General features: G+C 35.9%; 1 protein-coding gene across 2 annotated transcripts in view; it reads right to left on the reverse strand.

Annotated features, from left to right (window-relative positions):
• The window catches only part of LOC150101996 (uncharacterized), a 141,710-nt gene that overhangs the window by 97,684 nt on the left and 17,738 nt on the right, over positions 1-26,288 (reverse strand). The window contains exon 3 of one of the 2 annotated variants that reach the window (XM_090400122.1): positions 6,881-6,953. In XM_090400122.1, the coding sequence (XP_090256248.1) occupies positions 6,881-6,953 (73 nt within the window). Of the gene's footprint in view, positions 1-6,868; positions 6,954-26,288 lie in introns of both variants that reach the window. The other variant, XM_090400121.1, reaches the window with a different exon arrangement.

Genomic DNA, 26,288 nt, shown 5'->3' on the forward strand with positions numbered 1-26,288 from the left:
TGTCACGAAGCTCTGTGCTAGGACTACGGTTTTATTTGTACATAAATGATACAGGAAATAATCAGAAGGAAAATATTCAGTTGTTTGCTGATTATGCAAAATTAGGTAGGGTAATAGTTAATCAAGGCGATGTGGAGAGTTTGCAGGATGATTTAAATAGGGTGTCAGTATGAGCAAGATAATGGGCATCAGTTTAATGTGGAGAAATGTAAAGTTATACATTTTGGGATAAAAAGATTCAAGCTGTGTACCACAGTGAACTGTACTCCAGGATATAAATGAAGTTAGGAATTTAAGAGTGGTAACAGAATTGAAGTGAGCCACCATAGCTCAGTCAGTATAGACTGAAGCCCTTTGGTCGGAAAGACCAGGGTTCGATTCCCGTCAGTGACATGAGAAAGCTTATCTGGTCTCTTTTGACTAAAGGTGAGTTAGCCGGTCTCATATGAAAACTCTGATTTTTTGCCCCCCAGAACAGGCAAACCGGCCACACGAACGCATCTACATTCACACACTTAACACACTGGGAGGCATAAGGCTAAACCACCTTATTCTCAAGTTACAGTTGCAAAGTCCAAGAATACTTGGAAAGGTCGTGGGCGTTTAAGTGCCTGTTAGGACCACTGATAGGATAAGAATAAAGGGCATAGGATTTCTTGGCTATCAAAGAACACACTAGCAAGCAGAGAGGAAAGTTGTCATTTCTCTTCATATGGCCTTGATATGTCCACATTTGGATCACTGTGCTAAGGTCTGATAACTTGGGTTTCTTGGCAATAAGGAAGTAGCAGAGAGGATCAGAGGCAAAGAAGATGGTCAGTGGAATGCTCCCTATTAAGATAGCCTGAGCATTTGTGGACTGAAGAAGTTGGAAACATGCAAAAAAAAAAGAGGAGAGGTATAATTGAAGCACTTGGTTAGAGGGGAGCAGAACAAGAAATCCTTCCAGGAAGTTGAACAACAGTGTGAGGTTAGTAAGGGTATGAGGACTAGATTTTTCACTTGGAAAATGGCTAATGGATTGCCAAGAGTGAGTGCTTCATCTGTTAATGGGTTCAAGGAGAGGTACAATAGATATTGTACGGATAGTTTGGGTCTCTCACAATGAGTCTTAGGACTCCATGAAGATGACAGTGCAATAATAAAAATAACTTAGACAATGTTTCATATCTATTTCAATTTGTAATGAGTGATTTTAAAATGGAATGGGGGGGGGGCAACTGAATGTGTTGCAGGTGCATTATAAATTCACATAAATGTTGTGTATTGTTCTGTCAAGTGATTTTGATTTCTAACTAGGATTATGAATAAACAATATAAAAAACACTTCAAACTCAGAAATATGCGATACTTCTAGAACAAAAAACACTCCACTAGCTAGGTGTAATTAGACAAACTTGGCCAAAAATAAAGTATTCTTAGTAGATGCAATATTATGTATGGTAAATGATTGCAACTATTTCTCCTCCTGGATGGCCTGAAGTATGGAAGTTTCTCTTATTTATCCTGACATCAACAACAAACTATAATTATATATAAAAGGACTTTTCTTTTCATTCTATTTTATGACTCATGGGGAAATTCTTTACAGGAAAACTGAAATATTGTAATAATGCATATATGAAAAACAAAACTTATGCACAGGCACATTATCAGCCCTCAACAGGAAGGTGTGTGTGTGAGATGACTCCTAATATCCCAACCCAGACTAGATCAGTAGTAGAATATTTTCAGAAGTCAGATTGTGTTCTAAAAAAAAATGTTTTTCTCTAGAAACCATGAAAGATGAGTTAGCCATTTTCTCCAGAATCTTGCACAAGCAGCTGGATGGTAGTTATTTGGAGATTTTGAATCATTATTAGGCTTAGGAAAGACAATTCTAATTGCCTTCTGCCAGTTATCCATTCCTTCTAATGCACTTGGTATATTAACTGTTTTATCTTCCTGGGGGGGGGGGGAATCCATGATATGTTGATAGGCCATCTAGTAAAAGTTTGAAGGCAAGTCTTTGATTCCCTATGATACATATTCTGTGAATTTTTTATTAAGAGGATTTTCATGTAATGGGACCACTTTTGGCAATGTCTTCAGGAGTAGCTAGCAAGTCATGTCCTTCAAGGATGTTGTAGTTGTGAGAAGGTAGAATCGACATCACAAATGACACTTTCTTTACATTTGCCTTCTCAGCATAAGGTCTGCTTCTGCTCTGTTTTTAACTTTTTTTATCTTCTTTTGATCATTCCACCTTTGGCATGCTCAGAATTATGTTGTTTGGTCTCTCTCTCACAGAGCATTTGTTTTGCTCTTACAGTCTTTATTCTCATGTTCTTTTTGCCACATCTGTCACAGATGACAACAGGCAGTTTCAGAATGACCATATTTCTGAGATTTAAAGCACAGTAAAGGGTTAGGATATATGGCTGTACTAAACAGTTGAGATACCCTACTTTGAAAGATGTTGGTAGTTTGGATTTATTTAAGGTAAGGATAATGTTTTTGGTGGGAACCAGATGCCAATTCCTATATATCAGGATTCTTCTTATGGCTGTCACTTCTTGGTCCTTGAGTTTGGTGCATCTCCTCATCACAGCCCAAAGAAGGTTCCAGAAGCATTTCGTTATTTAAAAAAAAAAAAAAACATGCTATTATGCTTCTAGAAAAGTTCTGTGAGAGTAACTATAATTGGCATTCCCCACAACAGATGTTACATGGAATATTTTTTTCTGATTGTGCTACTGTAGCTGCTTCAATACAGATATCTCCTGAATGCAACTTCATTACAGATTTTGGAGATCCCACCCACCCTTCCAAATGAAGAAGGGTGACATTTTCCCAAATGAACATTCACCTGTTGAGTAATATTAAGAACCGTGGTACATTTTCAGAAGCCAGATTGTATTGTAAAAAAAAAAAAAGTTGCTTCTCTCTAGAAACCATGAAAGATGAGTTAGCCATTTTCTCCAGAATCTTACACAAGCAGCTGGGCAGAGCAACTGGATGGACAGACACAGACAAGCAGTGACTGCACTTGAGAGTGAAACATCAGGGTTATCCCAGATGCTACATGGGCACCACCAGGGAGCCTCGGATCTTGTCCTTAGGAAAGGAGACCCACTGCAACACCCTTGAACCTGGGCAGCCCATCTTGCCAAAGCAGTGCAAACCTACCAGGATCCCCTTTTGAAGCCCACAGGTTGCATTGGAATGCAAACACCTCTGCAAGGCATTTGATCGCAGTGATTATGAACTGGAAGTCAAGGCAATAATAAAGACTGAGGAAAAGTAGAAAGACACATATCAATATGAAATACCACAACCTTGCTTAATGGAGATCTGAAGTGGCTGCAGCCATGTTTGCTCACTAAAGCAAGGGTGGTTCCACAGTCCCACTCCTCACATGCAGTGAGAGTGATATCTTGAATAACATACCAATCTCACTGTAGAGGGCTCAGACCCTCCCACATTCGAGGGTACAGCAGCAAAATGGTTCCAAACACCGGTCACTGGTTTGTACATAGGATATAACTAGTCAGTAACAAATCTGGAGGCTTCCCGATCAGTCAGTATCAAATCCTGCAAGCACATATTTTGCCAGTTTGTGACTCGAGGGAGATCGAATACTGTGGCTGCAGGGGGAACTGTTAAGGCCACGTATGGTCAGGAGAACAAGTTTCCCCCTATGTGGGCAGTATGTTTAAAGAATGCTACCTCTTCCACAACCCAAAAAATGTATTTTACTGCTGATCTCAAAAATTTTCCCACAAAAAACATCAAAAATCCAACCAAGAAATCATAAAAAAACAACAGAAATCTAATACTAATTCTTACTTTAAAAAAAAGTTTCCACATCTACTTCACCAATACCCATGGCCTAAACAGCAATATAAGTGATGTGCACCACCACCACCTATAGTCATCTAAACCAGAACTACTATTCCTATCAAAACCCCAACTGTCAACCTCAAATGCCAAAACTACACATTACACAGCTCTTTCCATCAAGGAAAGACAACTTGTGCATTTGTTAGAACCAACATACCATGCCAGAGACTATATATCCTCGAATCCCCACTGCTTGATCTGCTTTGGCTCAAAATTTCTTTACTAAATCATCCTGGCCCTTTTCATATGCCCCTCTATCGCTCTCCCAATTCCGTCAAGTACTCTGTCCTCTTCAACCATCTGTCTCTAAAGCTTGACTTTCTACAGTCGAAATCCCCCCCCCCAATAGTGAGGTCATCCATATGGGGGACTTCAATGTTCACAACTTATACTGGCTTCCCTTCTCCAGTTTCACTGATCAAGCAGGCAGGGATGTTGAGGTGTTTGCCATCAGCAATGACCTATCTGAGGTCATCAATCTTCCTAACAAAATACTTGCCAATCCCCTCCAATTTGCCAACACACTTGACCTCTTCCTAACAAGCTCCACTTCCAGATATACTGTGGTTGTCGGTTCTCTTGGTAACTCAGACCTCATTAAAGTCCCTATTACCACACAACCTTAACCCACCAGTTCGTCTCATGTGCTTTGGCACTGCAAGGATACCAACTGGGAGGATCTCCATGACTTCTATTCTTCCTTCCCATGGTCTGACTACTGCTTCAGTTCTTCTGGTTCAAACACTTGCTCAGACCAAAACAGAAATCATCCTCACAGGAATGAAGGCTTTCATCTCTTATTCCACTCTAAATTCACAATCACCACCCAAGCCTTGGTTATCAAAAAAGTGTACCATTGCTGTAAAAGAAAAAAATCTCTGCTTACCACAACAAATGGCTCAAGACCAAAACTCCAGCTGCAAAAGAATCATCACAAAGTGCAAGTTAGACTTTGAAAGAGCCAATGCTGCAAACTCTCCTCCTGCCCAAATGGCAGTTGCTCCTTCTGGTCCCTTGCCAAGGCCATTAGGTGCAACTCCTGCCAACTTTCCACCACTCATATCCAAAGATGACCTGAGCAATATTACTTCCACTCTACCAAGAACAGCCCTTCATATCTCCCATAGTCTTCCCACAAAAAGAAATCCAAAGAATCCTATAACCTGAGAACAAATAAGACATCCAGTCTTGATGGTATCCCATCTATTGTTAAAAAATTGTGACCCAGAACTAACATCTATCCTGTATTGCCTCTTCAATCTATCCTACAAATTAAGAACAGGTCCACATCCAGCCCATTCCAAAGAAAGGCAATAAAAGTCAACCAATGAGCTACTGTCTTCTGTTTTCTCTAAAATCAAAGAGGACGTCATCAACAACTAACTCTTGAATCACCTAGAGACATACCAACTCTTCAGTGACCAGCAGTATGGATTCCATCAGTCATGAACTACAGCTGATTTTGCTTTCACCACCCCACCTCTGGACTCAGGTCATGGAAAAATTCTGAGAAACTCACATGGTTGCCCTTAATATTTCAAAGGCATTTGATCAGGTTTGGCACAGGCTGCATACTTAAACTGATCTCCTATGGTATGCCTTCCTCACTCTGCAACTAAATTGCCAAATTTCTCACTGGTGGACACTTGACTCTCATTGTAAACTTCTATGCCACCAAAACTCAGTTCTGTCTGATCTCTTGCAAGAAAGAGCTCACATTCCTCCCCCTTTCTTTCAGTAATACTGAGATATCCAAAACATGATCAGGTTTCTCTTCTTGGACTGACCTGCACCTCTGATCTTTCCTGGCACAACCACATTTCAATTATAGCTTCTGCTGCCACCAAAAAGCTTGGTGTACCTTTTTGCACAAGACACTACTTCACAGCTACTAATTTGATACAAAGTCCAAATCCACCCAGCCATGGAATATTGCTTCCATATTTGGGGTGGTGAACCCAAAATCCTCTCTAAGATTGCTCAATTCTATCCAGAAGAGGGAAATCTGGATAATTAATGATCCCTCTTTCACAGACATTCAGTTTTGTGCTATGGATACTTTCATGGACAGTGTTCTGCTGAATTGTTCACTATTATTCTTCTACTGTCCTCCAAAATCTTTAAAACAAGAGTCCTGCTAACCAATACCCTTTTACAATCTTGAAACTCACCGAATCAACTTCACTGCCTCCTCTTTCATTCCATCTACTTCTGTTCTTTGGAACATCCCCCCCCCTCCCACAAAGAACTAAGCTGTTCAGGTAAAATGTAACAAGATTCCCCCCCCCCCCTTCTATTCCTCTTGTCCACACATGGCACTAGTGTGCTATAGGTCTTGCGGCCTTTCATGTGTGGATCATATATATATATGTGTGTGTGTGTGTGTGATGGTGAAACATGAGATTTCATCCCAGGCCTCCACCTGTTTTTGTCCAGGAACCAGGACAAGCAGTGAAAATTTAGCTACTGGAAAAGACTCAAGCTCAACATCTAGAAGAATAAACCAACACCGAAACTAAAAATAGCAACCATTATATAAGGAATATCAATGGAAAGGAAATTGAGACAATAACAAAGACAATAAAAGCAGGCGAAATCTTACTAAATAATAAGCATAGGATGTTACACCTGGGTAATAATGATCAATGAAAGGAAGGAGTAGCGATAACAATGAACACCAAATGATGATAAACTTCTTGATTGGAAGGCAGTTTCAGGTAGTTAGGTGTGGGCCTGCAACCACTGGCCAATTAAAAATTTGTTATAGAAATAAAGATTTGGTCTGCAGTTTGGATTAAGAAACATTAGATTGAACAACCTCTATATTAATCCTGCACAAAGTATGAAATAGCACAAGGTCAAACATTTAGGTTCCCATATGTAGAAGCTAAAGAAATGCAAGATTTTGTAATAATCAATAAATAGTAAACTTCAAGAATTCTGAATTTTAGTTTATTTTTTTTTAATTTCAAAATAAATAACTTACTGAATAGCCTACATTGGATTGTCCATATCCACTCTGACTGTATGTGGAATCAGTGGCTGCTGCATAATTTCCATAGTTCCCATACCTAAAAAAAGTTGAAACATTTGTCATATTCTTTTATTAATGACAACTAATATTTTTCTTTATTTTCACATCTGCAAAACAGAATTCTCTGTAGTTTTAATTCATTTATATGAACTATTTTTAAATGCAAAATTTTAGTTGGATACTAATTAAATTTTGAAACAGAATGATGTTTCTACATTCTGTTCTGTACCACACTTCCAGGCTTTATACAACAGGGCTTCACTGCTGGCCGATTAGCACTCTTTCCTGGTGATGTCATGCACATTTTATAACATGGTCAGCTTGCACACTTCTATCCCTGGAAAGACATATATCATGTGAAATACTGGCCTGAAGATTTGCACTATGTGTACAAGTATACAGATATTTTCCTTCAAATAGGATGTCACACAGAGAAGTGCTTGAGTCGAACTGAATGATGATCATCATCAAATTCCTGACATAATATCCTGTACCCTCGAGGAGTGTATATTATGATGGTACCACATGAAGAACTTACATCATTACTAACTTCCTATGAGCAATTTTCCTCCAAATCAATCTATTATCTGTCAAGACTCCAACATTATCAGATCTTATATTTCGTCTTCTAAGGCAATTTCTATTGTATCAATCCACCTATATCTTGGTCTTCCTCTGGGTCTTTTTCCTGTTAATCTGGCAGAGAACACTTGTTTTGCTAATCTTTCGTCTCCCATTCTGTTTAAATGACCATATCACCTGAAATTAGCTCTGCTAACACATTCCTGGATGCTAACAACGTTGAATTCTTTCCTAATAATCCTCGTTTTTAATATAATATTGCAATTGATGTCATCTGTTCATATTCCCCTAATCTTTTTCAGGACTCTCATATCTATGGTCTCAGATCCAGAAGTTAAAATTAGTTTAAACACTGTCTTGTATATAATTTAAGGTTTTTACTAATTTCTCTCTTATTCCATATAAATTTATTCAGTCGACTTCTAACCATACCGGCTTTGTTGATTCTATTGTCTATTTCCATATTTAATTTATTGTCTTCATTAAAAATTGAGCATAAAATGTTGTACTTGTTCTATAGGTTCTCCATGCACAAGGCAGTTGATATTTTCAATTTTTCTACCTATTTTCATTGTCTTTGTCTTGTTATTGCTGATTTTCATACCAAATTTATTATAACAGTTATTCAATTTAGTCAGGGAATTATGCAGACTTGTACTGGATTTATTTGAAAGTATATTATCATCTGCATAAAGTAGAGCTGAGATTAACATCTCCAATTTTGATCCGGTTTAATACTGCTTTCCTTCACAATGTGATCCATATACATAATGAATAACAGAGGGGATACAACTGATCTACAACTGTCTCCATCACTCCATTCTAACATACAACTTAATAATGCAAATAAGTGGCCCAAGGACATTGCTTCATTGGTGCACTACTCATAATGTCACCTTTGGTTCTATATACACTATGATAGCCTACAGGAAACAAGGAGTTTATAAGAATTTCAGACTGCCTTCCCAAAGTTAAAGATAACTTAGTGGTAATAATGTGAAAATATAACAAATTATAATGTAAATACACATTTTAGTTTTCCTACAATCCATTGTAATATATTCTATAACCATAGGTTATAAACCATTACACTATGACTTCATTCTAAACATTATGGAAACTACTGTGTAAGAGTAAGACTTCGGTTTAATATAAACACAAATTAATCACTCAACGTTTCAACATTCACACTAAGATCATTTTTTTCTTCACCAGAGGTCAGTTAATAGTTTTAACAATTGACCAAATCAATGTAACTTTAGCATACCATGTAGATTGTAGTGCAGCTTGTGTCTTGGTATATAAGAGTATAGTCCAAATTATGACCTTATGTGAAGGTCAAAACATCGAGTGATTATTTTGGTTTATATTAAACTGAAGTTTTACTCGAACGTGACAGTTGTTTCCATAATTTTTATAATGAATTCTGATCACCATGTAACCTTGAAGGAAAGGCATTACTATTACAATCCAATATAATACATAATTTTAAAACATATATATGAAAGTTATCAATAACAATTTCAATCACTGAGATTGAGTACCTCAGCAATTTTTTTTAGACTTTCAAAATTGCAGATGCTACTATATAGCATTTTATCATTCCAAAGGCAATCAATATTCTTGTTTTGTTCACTGTTGTTCTCCTGCAAGTGTTCAAAAATTGGAAAAAGAAATTTGTCCAACTTTGCAAGAGGACAAAATCATTGGTGCACGTTTAGTTGGAGCATCAATGACAGAAACTGTCACATTATTAGATGTATCAAGATGACAGTTTCTAAGGTTGTTAGTATACACAGACCATGGCAAGACATTGTCAGAGAGAAACAGTAGGTGAAAAGTAAAACTGACAGAAAGAGATCAGACATTGAGGATTGTTTCAAAAAAATAAATAAATAAATAAAAATTAAATTTAAAAAAAAAATAATAATAATAATCACAAAACTACTATAGCACAGGTATTAGCAGAACTGAATAGTCATCTCAGAACCTGTTTTAACAAAAAACTTTGAGTTTCATAAATCCAATATTCATGGTAGAGCTGCACAATTGCTACATTACTCACTGATAAGAATGCTCAGATGTGTAAATGGTGTCATGACCATCAAACCTAGATATTATTATGACGTGACACCTCCAGGGAGTCCAAAGACTTACCGAGGAAGGGCACCTGCTCTACAACTGTCTCCATCACTCAATTCACCAAGTACAACGAACTGCAACTACCATTATCATCTATACACCAATGCCATCTACTGCCTGCCACCACCACTAGTATCACAGACAATCACAAACATGCCCACAGCAGGATTTGAACCCACAGCCATTTGGCTGGAGATGCAGATGAGTTGACCTTCACACTGTTTCCTACATCAGGATGAGTTTACGTTTGGAGAACACCTAAGGAATCCTATAATCTAGAAATGCATGGTTCCAACAGTAAAGCATGGAGGCAGTTTTGTGATGGTCTGGGCAGCAATATCATGATATTCTATTGGTCCCAATATTACTCTTCATTGAAGAATTACTACAAGTGATTATTTGGACATTTTGGGTAATCAAGTATACCTCATGATCAAAACATTATGTCCAAACAATGAAACATTCCAAAACGAAAATGTCCCAATTAACATAGCTTGCATTGTACAGTTGTGGCTTGAAGAGCATGAAAACATTTCAACATCTTCCCTGGCTACCACAATCACCAGATCTGAGCATTATCGAACCACTCTGGTCAGTTTTGGAGACTAGAATTTAGAAACAGATTCCCACTTCTGTCTTTAAAACATGATGTTTTCAAGAAGAATTCAGACTATACTGAAGGCAAAAGGTGGTCCAACACTATAATAAAAAAATATACATGTATAACAAGTGTTTCCATAATTTTACCAACTCCTGTAGACTGTTCTTATCTTTAATGGATATTTATTGCCCTGAATCCAAATACAGACCAATCCAACTTGACTTACAACTTAACCTGCACTTACAGAGGAATTGTTTTCTGCAAACATTTTATGCAACATGAATTATATGCAAGTCAGATTTAATCCATGTCACCCATTGATCACATCCTATTATGTGTTAACAGTAGTATGTTTTAACATGTTTTAAAGGTTATTTCTGTAACTTTCATGCACAGGATGTACATGCAAGTTAGATTTCAATATGCAATGATTCATGCACAGTAATATACAATATAAATAGTGTGTGAAAATAGAAAATGTTTAATTTGGCCATTTGATCTTCCTTATGAAATTATTAAATGACTGCATTTTCTGTCCTCATAAATCTAATAGGCTAAAGCAAGGGTCGGCAACCTTTTTGGAGTGAAGAGCCATATTTAAAATTATATCTGTTAAAAAAAAAAATTAGGGAGCCCCATGGGTTATTATTATTATTTTTTTTTTTTTTTTACAGTAACACGTTATCATACTTGTAAAACACAGGGGTGACATACATGAAATTATATGACATTTCATCATCATCAGATTCCTGTCATGTACCCTCAAGGGGGTGTACAGGATAAAATAGTACTACATGAAAAATTTACATCATTACTAACTTCCTATCTACAATTTTCCTCCAAATCAGTCTGTTACTTGTCAAGACTCCAACATTACCAGATATTATATTTCTATCGTCTAAGGCAGCGCTTCCCAAACTGTGGGCCGTGGCTCCCTTGGGGGCCATGAAATAATGAAAACAAATTTTAAATGTTTTAAGACTAAGTAGATTTTTTTTTTTTTTAAAGAAACGTATTTAACTTTTATTTCCTTTTTTTTTATTTTTTATATTTTAATGGAAAAATTCACACATTGGTGTTGGTTCACAAACTTTGCTTCCTGCATATTTCAGCGCTTAGTGAATATTAGTAAATATTGCTTATTCATATGTTTCATTTCAAAGCAGTGGCTAATTGTATTTACTTCGAATGCTCTCCAGGAAAGCTCCAAATCTTCCTGTCTCTTTCATCACGCGTACGTAATCAGGGACTATTGATATTGACTTTATATACATATCAAAACTCGTTTTATATTATCACTGTCATCCGAGCTAGTTTTCTGTTACCAATAAAAGTTTCGCATATACTTCACACATAAAAAAAAAAAGCTTAAACAAGTTCATGTGGGGAGATAGTAACTCGCTTGCAGTGGTAAACAACACGCCCTCCCTAACAGCCACTATACTGCAGAGGCAATAAAAACAAGTACTTTTATTATGCCAGTGAATAAGGTATGAGGAGTCTGTGTAATATATTTCTCAACAAATAGTGCAATTAGAGATAACTGGGATAAAAACACACTAATTAATGAATCGCATGTCCCCTCATACAGAAACTATGCTGTATAGACTGAAACAAAACCATATGTTGCATGGGCAAACACAGTATCTAGCTAAAAACTATTGTTATTAATTAGATGTGTGTGTGAGTTCAATTTCCCAAGGCAGGAATAAAATTCAACCGAACGTGTTAAAACTAAGTAATATATACATATAATGAATGTTATGGCAGTTTCACATATGGAATTTGTTTGAAGACAGCATTTCAACTCAATTGTCAGCTATGCTTTTATCTTTCGGTTGCGTGATCTTTTGTTAATACCGCACCAATCATATGCACGTTTTAATAACCTGCCCTTGCTGTCTGTTTCGCGTTAGGCTTAATTATCTTAAAGGGAGAAAAGTCACAAAAGAGAAAAATGTTCCTGGTCCGGGGATTCCCTTATTCAGGTAATATTCACTAATTTCATGTTATCAGTCTGTGGTGTGCCAGTATCGGTAAGTGGTACTATTATTTGATCTATTCTACGTTAAAAAATTTAACCCTGAGACGGCTGATAAAATATAAAAAAATTCCCGCGGACAATCAGAAACAGGCTTTAAAAAAAAAAAAAAGGACAGTATTTCATATTTTACCAGAACTGCCCACATCGTCTTCAGAACCAAATGGTAAGAGGCAAAAAATGTAATATATGCATTTGATTTTTGCAATATTCGCTATGTTTTGTATTGAATATAAATACAATAAATATTATAATAATACATCTCTCTATTACGATTTTTTTTCGAGGGGGGGGGGGCCGTGAAATATTTTAATTTTTGCAAAGGGGGCCCTGACATCCACAAGTATGGGAAGCACTGGTCTAAGCCACTTTGTACCGTATCAATCCACCTATATCTTGGTCTTCCTCTGGATCGTTTTCCTACCAACTTGGCAAAGAACACTTGTTTTGCTAATCTTTTCTCGCCCATTCTGTTTAAGTGACCATACCACTTGAGATTAGCTCTGCTAACACATTCCTAGATGCTGACAATGTCAAGTTCTTTCCTAATATCCTCGTTTCTAATATGATATTGCCATTGATACCATCTGTTCACGCCTCTAATCTTTCTCAGGACGCTCATATCTGCAGTCTCTAGTCTTTGGTCAAGTGTTTTACTACTGACCCAGCTCTCAGATCCATAAGTTAAAAGTGGTTTGAACACTATCTTTTATACAGCTAATTTAGTGTTCCAACTAATTTTTCTCTTATTCCATATGAATTTATTCAATTGACTTCCAACCATACCAGCTTTGTTTATTCTGTTGTCTATTTCCATATTTAATTTACCATCTTCACTAAAAATTGTGCCTAAGTAGCTGAAATGTTTTACTTGTTCCACAGGTTCTCCATTCACAACACAGTTGACATTTTCAATGATTCTGCCTATTTCATTGTCTTTGTCTTTTTATTGCTGACCTTCATACCATATCTATTACAACAGTTATTCAATTTAGTCAGAGAATCTTGCAGACTTGTAGCAAATTTCTTTAGAAGTATAACATCGGCCGCATAAAGCAAAGAGCTGACATTAACATCTCCAATTTTGATATCACATTTAATACCACTTTCCTCCATAATGTGATCCATATAGATAATGAATAACAGAGGGGATAATGTACATCCTTGTCTCACAACAGATTTAACATTAAACCATCTTCATGTACTGCTTTCAATTCTAACTGCTGACTTGCAACTCAAACACTAAGTATTGCTTGATATAATGCCCCATTGACACCATATAACTGTAGCGTATTGAATAGCTTCTCTCTTGGCACCTTGTCATATGCCTTTTCCAAATCGACAAAACTTAAATACAGATCTTTGTTATATTTCCATGATTTCTCCACTATTTGTCGTAAAGTGAAGTTCTGATCCTCTATTTCACCCAAATCCAGCTTGTTCTTCACCAAGCTTTTCTTCCACAATTCTTCTCAACCGTTTCTCAAGTATACTTGCATATATCTTACCAAGAACACTCAATAGGGATATACCTCTGTAATTCTCACATTCAGTTTTATTTCCCTTTTTATATATAGGTACTATGAGAGCTCTACTCCAATCATTGGAAATTCTTCCCTCTGTCCAGGCATTCTGAACTATTCAGTGCAGCTACTGTAAGACTTTTATACCACCATACTTCAGCATTTCTGGTCGAATATTATCTACTTCTGCTGCCTTTATGAATTTCAAAGCTTTGATGGCTTTTTCTACTTCAAGTATGGATATGTATTCCTGACTGCATGCCTGCTCGGTGTTTTTTTTTAATCACTGTGCCGTCATCACTGCTTGTTTCATTTAGCAAATTTTCAAAGTAATTACTCCATACTTCAAAGATATCTTTTTCTCCCGTTTTCATTTTACCTTTATCATCTCTAACTCCTTTTACAGAACTCTTTCCTCCATTCCTAAGCTTCTTCAATAACCTCCAGAATGCCACCTTCTTGATATTTATTTTCTATATTCTTGCCAAAGTCGTCCCATGATTTTTGTTTAGCTAGTTTTACACACTGTTTAGCTTTCTTACATTTGTCTCTGTATTCTCTAAGAGCACAAGCTGACTTATTTGCCAGAAACTTTTGATATGCTTTCTTCTTTTCTTTCACTGCCTCTTTAACTTCATGTGTCCACCATGGAGTTCTAATTTTTCTATCCTTGCACACAACTTCACCACATGCCTCTCTAGCTGAGTCAATCAGGGCTTTCTTCAAGGCTTGCCACTGAATCTCCAAGGTTTGATTTCTGTTCTCAAACTCTTTCATTTTTTCTTCAATAATCTTTGTGTATTTTAGTCTACAGTACACATCTGAGAGCTGCTCAACTTTTATTCACTTTAAAATTTTCTTACATGTCATTCTTTTCAATATGAAATGCAATTTTATTTTAATCAAGACTAAATAGTGATCACTTCCAATTTCAAATCCTCTGTACACTCTGGTGTCCTGCACCAAGGAGAAAACATCACATTCAACAATAACATAGTCAACAAGAATTTTCTTATTCCTTGCTTCTTCTCTCCATGTGAATTTGTGCACATTTTTATGTTGAAACAGAGTGTTAGTAATAACCAGTCCATGTCCTGAGCAGAAATCCAACAGGTATTTGCCATTATTATTAGCTTTGCTCTTTCCTCCAAATTTTTCCAAAACATTTTTGTATGTCTGATAATCAATTCCTACACTGCTATTTAGATCCCCAACAAGGACCAACTTTCGTTTTTCATTGTGTCAGTAGCTTTCTCTAGAGCCTCAAAAAATTCTTCCACTTCTAGTAGAACCTTCTGTGGGACCATGGGCACAAATAAGTCTCATTGTCCAGTTCTCCATTCTGATATTTGCCGAAATCACTCTACTTGACACTGCCTGCCATTCAAGAAGATGAGCCTCGTATTTAGTGTTGAATACTATGGGTACTCCTTTTCCTTGATTGTCATTGCCTGAATATAACATTTTGTATTTATTGCTCAGAAAGATCTCACCAGTTTTTGTCTTTTTTGTTTCAGTCACCCCTATTATATCGATCTGGTACTTATCTAATTCCTCCGCTGGCTCCATTTCTTTGCCATTCAGGCTTCTTATGTTGATAGTACCGATCTTTAACTCTGGTGCTGTTGAGTTGGGGTGTGTTTTCAGATTTGATATTTTAAAATATTAAATAATAAAACAAAGATTTCCTTCTCCTTACAAAAGCATATGTATAAAATCCAATAACATATCTATTTCTTTAATTTTTTTAATTTAAAATATCTTCCTAGTGCGACTTTTGCTGTTGAACTTCTTTGGATAGTTTCTCAATATGAAGTGAACATGCCGTAATTTTCATTTACAAACATGACGAAAGACTTGCGTTGTTTAGTTGGTTTCTCAATTTACTTTTAATAAAATTCATATTAAAAAATACTTGCTCACATAAATATGTCGCTCCGAAAATCGACAGAAGTCCAAATGCGTATGTTTTTAACTGAATGTAAGTGTCCGGTAAATAATTCCATGTGTCAAATACAATCTGATCTTGCTTTTTAAGATCTTCTATTTCAGACCATTTGTGTTATATTGCAATGATAGATTTTTTCTTTCCAACTCCTCTAAATTTTGAATTCCACAAATCCTTGGTTTTCAGGTCCTCTAACTCAAGTTGAAATGCAGCCTCATCAATTCCAGCAAAAGGTGAAAAATTTAATTCGGCAGGATTAATTTCAAGTGGTCTCAATAAAAATGACAGTTGCCTTGTTCTTCCTAAACTCCTCAAATCTCCCATTAAATTCAGATCGCATATTTACCACAATTTCTTTGAAAAAGGTTAAATTTATAGAATTATCAGTTTGTTCTTGTTGATATTTCTTCAACGTAGGAAAATGTAATAATGTGCCTTTCTCTAAGTCTGTCGCTAACAAATATAATTTTTGTTCAAACGAAATCACTTCTTCTAAAAGCAAAACTGCTGTATTTCCCTTTCCCTGTAGTTTCTTATTTAGTGCATTTAAATAGGAAGTCATAATCACCCATAAAGTAGAATTTTTGTAACCAATGAGTATCTTCTAACTGTGCATATTCAAGGTCCTTTTGTCTTAGAAACAACTTAACCTCTCCAAGGCAGGTGGCAAATCGCATCAACACCTCACCTCTGGACAGCCATCTTTTTCTGTTATGCAAAAGATCGGAATATTCGCAATTGATTTCTTTAAGAAGTTCACAAAATTTATGATGATGCAGCGGTATTGCCATTGTTTTGTTAACAATTTCTACAACCAAATCCATCGCTACTGATGGATTTGGAAAAGTTTGTGCACAAAGTATCTCTTGATGGATTATGCAGTGAAAGGAAAACACATCATGCAAAATTTGTTTTTTTAAATAAAGAAACAAAACCTTTTTTGTACCTTTCATGCTGGGCACCCCATCAGTTAAAATAGATATTATTTTGTTAATATTAATACTCTTACTTTTCAAGCAAGTGGTAACAGCAGATTCAATGTTTTCTCCATGGGTTTGTCCTGTAAGTGGCAGTATATCGAAGTAATTCTTCCTGAGGTCCTTGAGAGTTTATGTATCTACAAATAAGTACAATCTGTGCAATGTCATCACCATCACATAATTCATCACAGGCAATGGAGAATCCTGGTGTTGAATTTGGATCTGTAACCTGCTGATTTGTTATATCTTCTGCCCTTCGTATAGTTCTGTCCCTTACAATCTCAGCAGATAATGGGATGTCTTTTATTTTTGTAATTATTTCCGCTTTGTTTTTAAAATCGCAGAAAAGATATTCGGACATTTTAATAAAACATTCTTTCACATATTCGCCATCCATAAAAGGTTTTCCTCATTTAACAACTTCTTGAACAGCCACAAAACTAGCAATAGTTGTATTTCTTGATTCTTTTATCCATTTGGAAAATGAACATTTAGTTAGGTTTACTTTGCGTTGCAACTCTTCTACTGCCTTTTTTTCTTTCATCTCCCTGTGGTTATGCTTTTTCAAATGTTTATTTAAAAAATGTCTTTGTATATTTGATTTTTTATTGTTTGAAAGCTTTTCATGGCATATTAAGCACACTGGAAATCCTGCTGTATTTGATACGAATGCATAGGTTTCAGTCCATTCACTTTTAAACTTCCGATTTTCTTGTTCTATCTTTCTCTTCTTTGCTGACATTTTACATACTATAAAAATATTTTTATTTTGTTAATATTTAATTTAATGTTACAATATTCACGTTACCTAACACAATCACCAGTAAATGAAAGCACTGCAACGTCCACTACAAAATCTTTAACAAAGTGAGCAGATTTAGAGACCACACCTGCACCATATGCGAAGACAATAGGCGCGTTCAGACAGGCAAGCACTACCATAGCGCTACATGTGCTAGCCTAACGTGACGTCATAAATGTGTCTGAGCCAACTGCTCGATCATAGCGATTGCCATTCGCTACAAATTAAATTAATTTGTAGTGATTAATTTTTGCTACAAAGTAGCGCTCGCATAGCGATCTGCCTAGCTGATCACGCCCAATGCAAACTGACGTTTTTTTGAGTATCAATATATGGTTAGGGGGTCATTTGACCTGCAAAAAATTTCTTTTTACTTCTATGTTTAGATAGATCATTTAATAACGAAAAGAGCCGCAATTATTCAAAGAGCCGTATGCGGCTCTGGAGCCGCAGATTGCAGACCCCTGGGCTAAAGCATCACCTGTTCTCTTTTGACTTTTAAGAATCCTGAGGTATTAGAAATCATCTTCTCCAATTGGTGTGTCACCTTCATATTTCTTTGAAATTTTCATTTTTCACTAGATCAATTTTAGCATGTTTATACATGGGTCACTTTTTACACTTAGTACTCTACTAGTGCATGCAAACACTAAAAAGTATTCAAGTGTGTGTGAATACAAGTACACAGCACATCTGCGATCAATAGTAAACAAAGTGAAACTGAGGAAAGTGCAACATATACTCCATGTGGACTATCTTAATTACAGAAGACCACTATTTAATAATATACAAGTAGTAGGTGCATTATTAAGTCAAGTTTTATGTAGGGCTTTCTGGATATGGAAAAAATGTACACAAATTATACCTATCAGAATAATTTGCATAAGTCAGGTTCAGCCTGCACTTGACTTGTTTCAAAAATATAAATTATTCTAAACCTAAAACATATCTCTTTTACTGAAGAATTATTTTCATGTAGCTGAGCAGAGGTTACATATGCATCCACAGCACTAGGCTACCCAAAGATAGACTTAAAAGTTCGATTATTCTAGTTGCCAACTAGAGGAACATTTTATAAGCTTTTCTTTGACTGGTTCCCAAGTTAGTCTATCTCAGACATTGGCAAGCATGGTTTTACCATATTTCAGACAACAATATTGTCTGAAAAACTTAAGGACCACTGGATGCTACTTAAAATTGGTGATAGCCTTGGACCAGCTATTCAACATTATTTCATATTGTGTTGGACCTCCTTTAGCCCAAATAACAGCACATAAGCATTTTGTCATAGATTCCACAAGGTGTTGGATTGCAGCTACGTCTAATCTACAACATACCAGGTGTTCTGAGTCAGATCTTTAACTGATTCAGATTTGACAAAAGAGAACTTTGCACCAGATCTATTTTTCCAACATGTCCTATACATTCTCAATGAGGTTCAGATCCAGGCTTTGTGGCAGCTATGGAAGATGGTGAAAGTCACTGTCATGTTCAGTAAACTACTGCTGAACAATTCTTGTGTGATGGACAGTAGTATTGTCTGCTATTAAGCAACTCTTAACCTGCTGGATAAAATGTCAACACTGCAGGGTGAAATTGATCAGCAGTGTTAAGATATTCCTTGGAGGACACCCAACCTTCCAGCAATATCAGGTAACCCGTTCCATACCATGACACAATCTCTAGAACCTTGATTTATGTTTACAAGGCAAGCTGGATTCATTGCTTCATGAGGCTGCTGCAAAATCAGTACAAAACAAAGTGTACCATGACTCATCACATGACTTTATTCCTGTGTCTTCCAGTGTCCGGTACCATATCCCTGACATCAATGTAGACAAACTTTCCATATATGCGGTAATACTGATCCTGTGCATAGTTCGATGATATATGGGTCAGAAACAGCGTTCATTAAATGCTTCGGTCAACTGCTGCACAAAAGAAGTTCTGTCAGCTTACGAAAACAGCTACGACTCTTAGACAAGCAATGCGAATTATTTTTTTCGCTGATTAAACACCTGGGATATCTCACCTTTTGAGAAACTAGTCAGCTCTGTGTTTTCAAAATCGTAGCTCTAGACAGACAGGCACTCACAATAAGTTCTTTATCGAATTCTGAAAGATCCCCCCCCCCAACCGTGATCAACTATTGCCGATTGCCGACTAATCACATTCTTCAATAGTTGCAAAGAACAAGTAGTGCCCAAGCATTTTACATATACACTGCATAAGTGACGTCTACATACATCTACATCAAGGTTTCTAATTGAGTGGCTGGTGTGTGTAGAACAAGACCTCCAAAAATTTAGTTTTTTTGTTAAGAAACTAAGACTAACAGTATAAAAGTCAGTAAGTGAAACAAACTTGACCTCAGCAGAACTGAAGACAGGCACTCAACAGGAAAAAGTGGAACTAGCAGAATTGAAGAGGAACCATGTTGACATAACTGGTGTTATTGAGAATGAAGACCAAAACAAGTAAGATATTTCTAAACAAACAATATGATATAATCAAGTTATAGTAATCAGGGAACAGAACAGAATATTTATAGCATTCAACAACAAACACAAAGATAACATAGAGGCAGGTAATTTTAAGTAGAGTAAAGATTTAAAATCTGTGTCTGCCCAGTTGGCTGAGTGGTCCACATATCCTCTTTCCAACAAATAGGTCATGGGTTCAAATCCCAGACTATGAGGATATAATGTTTCCAATTACTTCAATTGGTGAAGACACCAATTTTCCAGGTAATCTCCTACCTGTTAGGTAAGATATTACCTGGTGCAAGACCACAGCCACACTTACTGGAGACCTGAAGTGGCATATAAACATTCCATGGATCTATACAGCAGGAATTTCAGACTATGTAAAACATTCTCACCACATGCATAAATTCCCACAGAGAAAACAATAAAATAAAATCTTAGTGACATACTACTGATATCTTCACACTGCTACAGAATACAAGATTATACAAATCTTTAATTTGTGTAATTATCTGGAATAATCATCTGTAAACTAATTTCATGCAAACACTACTGCAACAAACTACTGAACTATGACTAACATACAACAGGTGTAGTGCTATTATAAAGTGAACTATTCACTACTACAATAACCTATTCCTGCAGTCCCTCTGAGCATCCTCTAGTGAAAACTGACTGCATACAAAAATTGCAAAAATATGAATTTCTGGAAGAAAATTTGCCAGCCTGGTTGGCCAAGTGGTTAGAGTATCTGCTCTACAGCCAAAAGCTTCCAGGTTGGAATCCTGCTATGGACATGGATGTTTGTGATTGTCTGTGAAAATACTAGTGGTGGTGGTGGTAGACAATAGATGGCAGTGGTGTAGATGATGCGGTTGGTGGATAAGGTTGAGTGGTGGAGACCGAGACTTGTAGAGCAGATGCCCTCCCTCGATGAGTCTGGACTCCCTGCAGGTGTCAAATAATGATAAAATACGGACTCAACCAGACAACTAAATGGTAAAGTTAACTGCAAGGTAGAAAAATCAATTGTACATTTAATTAAGAACTTTATACAAATACCATTATTAACTTAAATATAAAGAGCCAATAGGCTTCATTTCGGTGATATAAACATTATTCGCCAATACTTTTATAGTTTATTATACTATATTCGACATGAAACTCTCTGATTCTAATCTTCGAGTTTCTTATTCGGTTTTAAAACAATGTGGGATTTAATATCCCCTTAATTTAAATAACCATTATTAACTTTAATTCATTTATATATTTTAAAATTGTGGGATATCTGAATTTTAATACAAATATCCTACAATGGTCCACTCTAAGAATAATATATATATATATATATATTTTAAACTAACAAAATGCACAAGTTCCCTTATGATTGGAAGATGGTATTAGAAAACAATTGCTAAACTTAGCTCTGCAAATATAAGAATATCCATCAGTAATTTCATTATCTCCTTCATGGCCATTTCATTTAGATTTAGGTGAAATTTTAGAATTTTCTGTCACTTGCGTCCATGAAGAACTTTCTTAAACTATTTCCTGATAATAAAGTGCTCTTATTATAATCATATTCCTCGAGCTTGTCAAATTATGCTATAATAAACCTCCTTGGATACTTGATATCAACAATCTTATGTCACAGGAGACATCTTTTTTTTAAAACTCTAAATGGTCCAGATTCTCTCACTCCAATTTACATTTGTCTTAACATAAAACCAATTCGCCTACTTCTAATCTGATTTAATGCCTATCCTTCTCACAAGTTGATTGTCTATTCCACTTTTGGATTTTCTTCCTTTTTATCCATTTCTTGGAAGGCCCCAATAACATCACACTGACTTTAAACTGAACAGGATCTACATTCGTAGCATCATGCTTACTCGAATCATCTGTATCAGCTTTGGAAAGACTGTCTGCAACTACACTTTGTGTAATAAGTAAACAGGACACTTTCAAATCATATTCTTGAACTTTAAAACCCCATTTGACAAGTCTTTGTTTTTATCTTTGGCATTATTCAAGAATGTCAAAGATTTATTGTCTGACTTTAGATTTTTTTTTTTTTTTTTTTTGTTGACCATACAATAAATACTTCAGCTTCACAAGAGGATAAATTAGAGCTAATGCTCTATCATGGAATATTTCCTCTCAGAGCTACTAAGTTTCCTACTGAGGAATGCTACTGGCTTCAGCTTATCTTCTTCACATTGTTCAACTACAGCTGCTATAGAATACTGTGATGCATCAGCTGAAATATAAAACTTAGATCCTAACTCTGGGTGAGTTAGGATCCAAGTTTGGTGGGTTTGTCAAAATCGATTTCTCCCTTTTTTAGTAAGACCAGTAAGAGGACTGAACAATTTAGGATAAATCTCCTATAATAGTTTACCATTTCTACTAATCTTCTAATTTCCTTAACATTTGTAGGTTTACTTAATGAAAACATTAGGGCAATTCTTTCCTTAGCAGGTCTAATATCATCCTTATCTGTAAACCTCAAAATATGAATTATCTGTAAGATAATTCATATTTTGAGGTCTTCAGTTTCAACTTTGCCTCTTCTCGAAATCAGTAATCTTCTTGATTACTGATTTCAGAAGTTTTGCATGTAACTTAAAATTGCAGAAAACAGCAGTAAATCATTTTGAAATACCACTGGTTCCTGAAAATTCAGGCTACTACCAAATTCATTAGTGCATGAAAAAACTGTGTGCAGAATTCTTGGCACCTTGAGGTAATCTGGTTAATTCGTACTTAGACCAAGAAAGTGCAAAATACTTCCTATCTTCTTTTCTTAAAGGCATCTGATAGTAGCCATTATTAAGGTGTAACTTTGAGAATAATTTAGCACCATGCAAAGTGGCCGAAAGTTCTTCAATCTTACAGAGTGGAAAATTAATTGATAAATGTGAAGATCCTAACTTGGGGCGAGTTTTTCAGCTAAGAAAATTTAATACCATTTTTTTGTAAGATCAGTAAGAGAATTACAGTACACTGAACAATTTGGGATAAATCTATAATAGTTTACCACTCCTACTCATCCAACATTTGTTGGATTACTTAAGGAAAGAATTGCCTTAAGTAATCCAAATTACTTAAGGCAATTATTTTCATTATAAGGTCTAATTAATTCACCTTCTCAAGAAATAGTTCACATTTTGAGGTTTCACATAGTTCACATTCATAAATATGAAATATTACAGTAAGTCATTGAACTGTAAATTCATAATTCACTCCCACACACTTTCATTCAAATTAACTGGGCAAAATAAGTAAATTTTACACTTAAATATGTGCCAATATTGTCTAAATTGTAAATTAACTATTACTAGGAAATATTTGAGTGTAGAACACAGTATTTGGATAAATGTTTTAGGCGATATCATAAATTCAATGTTGTTCTTAACATACTGATACAACATGGAGGTGAAAGGCAAATCATTGAACAGGTGTGTGTGCAGAAAACAAAGTGGCCATTGTTATGGATTTTTTTAAAACTCTAGATCCACAGATCTGGCTTTTGTCATGCATCTTTGATTCCATTCCATGGAAAGGTTTGGAAAAACCTGTGCCATTGCTCTTGACATCTCTAAGGCTTCTTAACAAGTCACCATCATTTAGACAGTCTTCATCCTTGTGTAAATGAATTGCTAGTTTTCTCTCAGATCAATTCCTGTGTAATGGTCGATGGTGTTCTCTCCTCACTTTCCTGTTCATGAAGAATCATGGAGCCCTGCAGGGCTCTGTGATTTCACCAGCTCGCTTCCTGATTTACATAAACGATCTGTTCTCATCAACTACATACCCTATTCAGTTTGCAGATGATAGCACATTCCACACACCCCACTCATAAGACAAGCCTTGCAAGCACTCAAACTTCAAGATCATCTATAATAAATACCCTGAACACTAATCTCCATTGGGATGAAAGCAACCTAGTCAACTTCAATGCTTCAAAAATGCAGTTTCGCTTGCATTTCTATAAAAGACCTCAGATCTTCAAATTAAAATTGTCAAGAAATTATATTCTTGGTTCCATCCTTTATCCAAGTTACTTCACGACTGATCTTTAGGTCTTCATTTACTTTGATAATGCTCAGCGAAGTCAAGATGAAATCCCTCTTCTTGAACTGATGGCATGATGAAGTGGCTAATGTTTTATTTCTAAAAGATGGTCTTCAGTTTTTATACCCCCCCCCCCACACACACCATTTTACACACTCAACACCATCGTAACCCACTAAACAGCCAAAGCAATGTCTACGAGCAAAAACTTGAGGGAATGAAAAACTAGCAAAATTGTATCAAGCATAAAAAAAACACTTTGCATATTTTCTTGTATATGCCTGATATATATATTTTAGGATATATATGTCAGCATATATATCCTAAAAATGGTCCTGGGTACTAGAGAACCTGCATCTCTTCCATTTTAGGATAAAGCAGTTCTGCAAGTCAGCAACTGATAGCACACTAGACAATCTCATGATAATGCCTAAGGTTTCCTAATCAGATGGCAAATAATCTGCAGCAAATTTACCATCTGTCTTATTCTACAGACTGACCTGATCCAAGCCAACCTCAGTTTGTCCTTGCAAGTTCAATACCAGTGTCAACTGAGATGACCTTCAAAATCTCTGTTCCATGGTCTGATTGCTATTTCCATTCTCCTGATCTAGACCTATGCAAGATGTTCTTTCAGCAGGTTTAGAATTGGCATTCTAGCAAGAATCCTTGTCAGAATAAGGGCCTTCATTCTCTTCTATGTACAAACCACCAACTACTATCTAAGACTGGTTCTCCAACAAGCTTGTCAAAGCAGTCCAAGATAACAATTTGGCATACTATAAACAGCGCAAATGGGAAAAACTCATCATGCACTTGATCCACCCACATCTGTAAAAGAATGAAATCGCAGTATATATAAAAAAAAAAAACTTTCCAGTTCAAATGGCAGTCGAGCCTTCTGAAAACCCAAAGGCTATTGAGTAAATAATTACCCTTTTATGCATTCACACTCACATCCAGAATACCACATTATCACCATTAGGCTACCCTCATGGTATTACTTTCTCTCCAACTTTGTACAATCAGTTAAAATCATCTCCCACTGTATCACTAATTACTCACTGCATGACTTCTGATATTTTTTTTAAACCAAAAAGTGATCAGAAAAATACGCAATCTAGATACATCTTCATCCTAATGGGATCCACTGAAATTGTGCTCCAGAAATAACATCCATCCTGTCATTAATATAGCATCTACTGAACAAAATGGAAGCAAGCCTTTAACCAACATGTCCTTTAAAAGAAAAATAAAATCAACCAAACTATCACCCCACTGCTTTCACCTCAATAATTTCAATGCATGAACAGCCAGCTTCATAAATACACAGAAACCCACCAACTTATTAAACCACTAGTCTGGAAGCAGATTTCCTGACCAACTAAAATTATCTACTCTTAAACAGAAGTCATGAAAATGTTTGCTCAATATTTCAAAAGGCATTTAATCAAGTATGGCATATTGGCCTTCTTACCATGCCATCATCTTATAATCTTTCCTATCCTTTGTGATAAGAGAGAGACTTTTTCCCTAGCAATGTACAATGCATGTCATGGTGATTAGTTTCCTGTGTCAATGTCAGGGTATCCCAGTGCTTTCACTGACTCTTCTACTTATACATTTATGACATTCTCTCACTAATTTCAAATCCTATGCAGAATAAAGTGTAAATACAACAGTACACTTTATTCTTTATCTTGCAAGAGACCTTGATTACTAAAATAATTCAAGCTCTGAGATTGTAGGCAGTGTCTTAACCACTAATCTCACCATTCTCAAGGGAGGATAAGAATAATCTAGCAAATTTCCAATACAATAAAACATAGTCCTCTTATTTCTTACAAGAAAGGTACTACTTGTCCTCTCCTTACTTTTGATGATTTTTTTTTGATCTCCAGTTAAGGTCAATTTTTCTTCATGGGTTGACTTTCACACCTAGCTCATTATAGTACATACACAATATATCCATGATCAATTCAGCATAAAAAAAACATTCTATTTCATTCAAAACATCTCTCATCTACATGACTTGTAATACTTTATAAATTCAATCAGCTAAACCTTAGACCAGTGTTTTGGTGAGCCAAAAACCTCCCAAAGAATGCTTAAGAAAGCTTTTTCACTTGTTTTAAAAAAAAGTAAATTATACTTGCCATGAAATTATATTCTTGGTTTATCTAAGAATAA

The sequence above is a fragment of the Typopeltis vanoorti genome, chromosome 11 (genome assembly GCF_054136105.1).
Source record: "Typopeltis vanoorti isolate ZY-2024b chromosome 11, IOZ_Tvanoo_1.0, whole genome shotgun sequence".
In the NCBI taxonomy this organism is placed as follows: domain Eukaryota; kingdom Metazoa; phylum Arthropoda; class Arachnida; order Uropygi; family Thelyphonidae; genus Typopeltis; species Typopeltis vanoorti.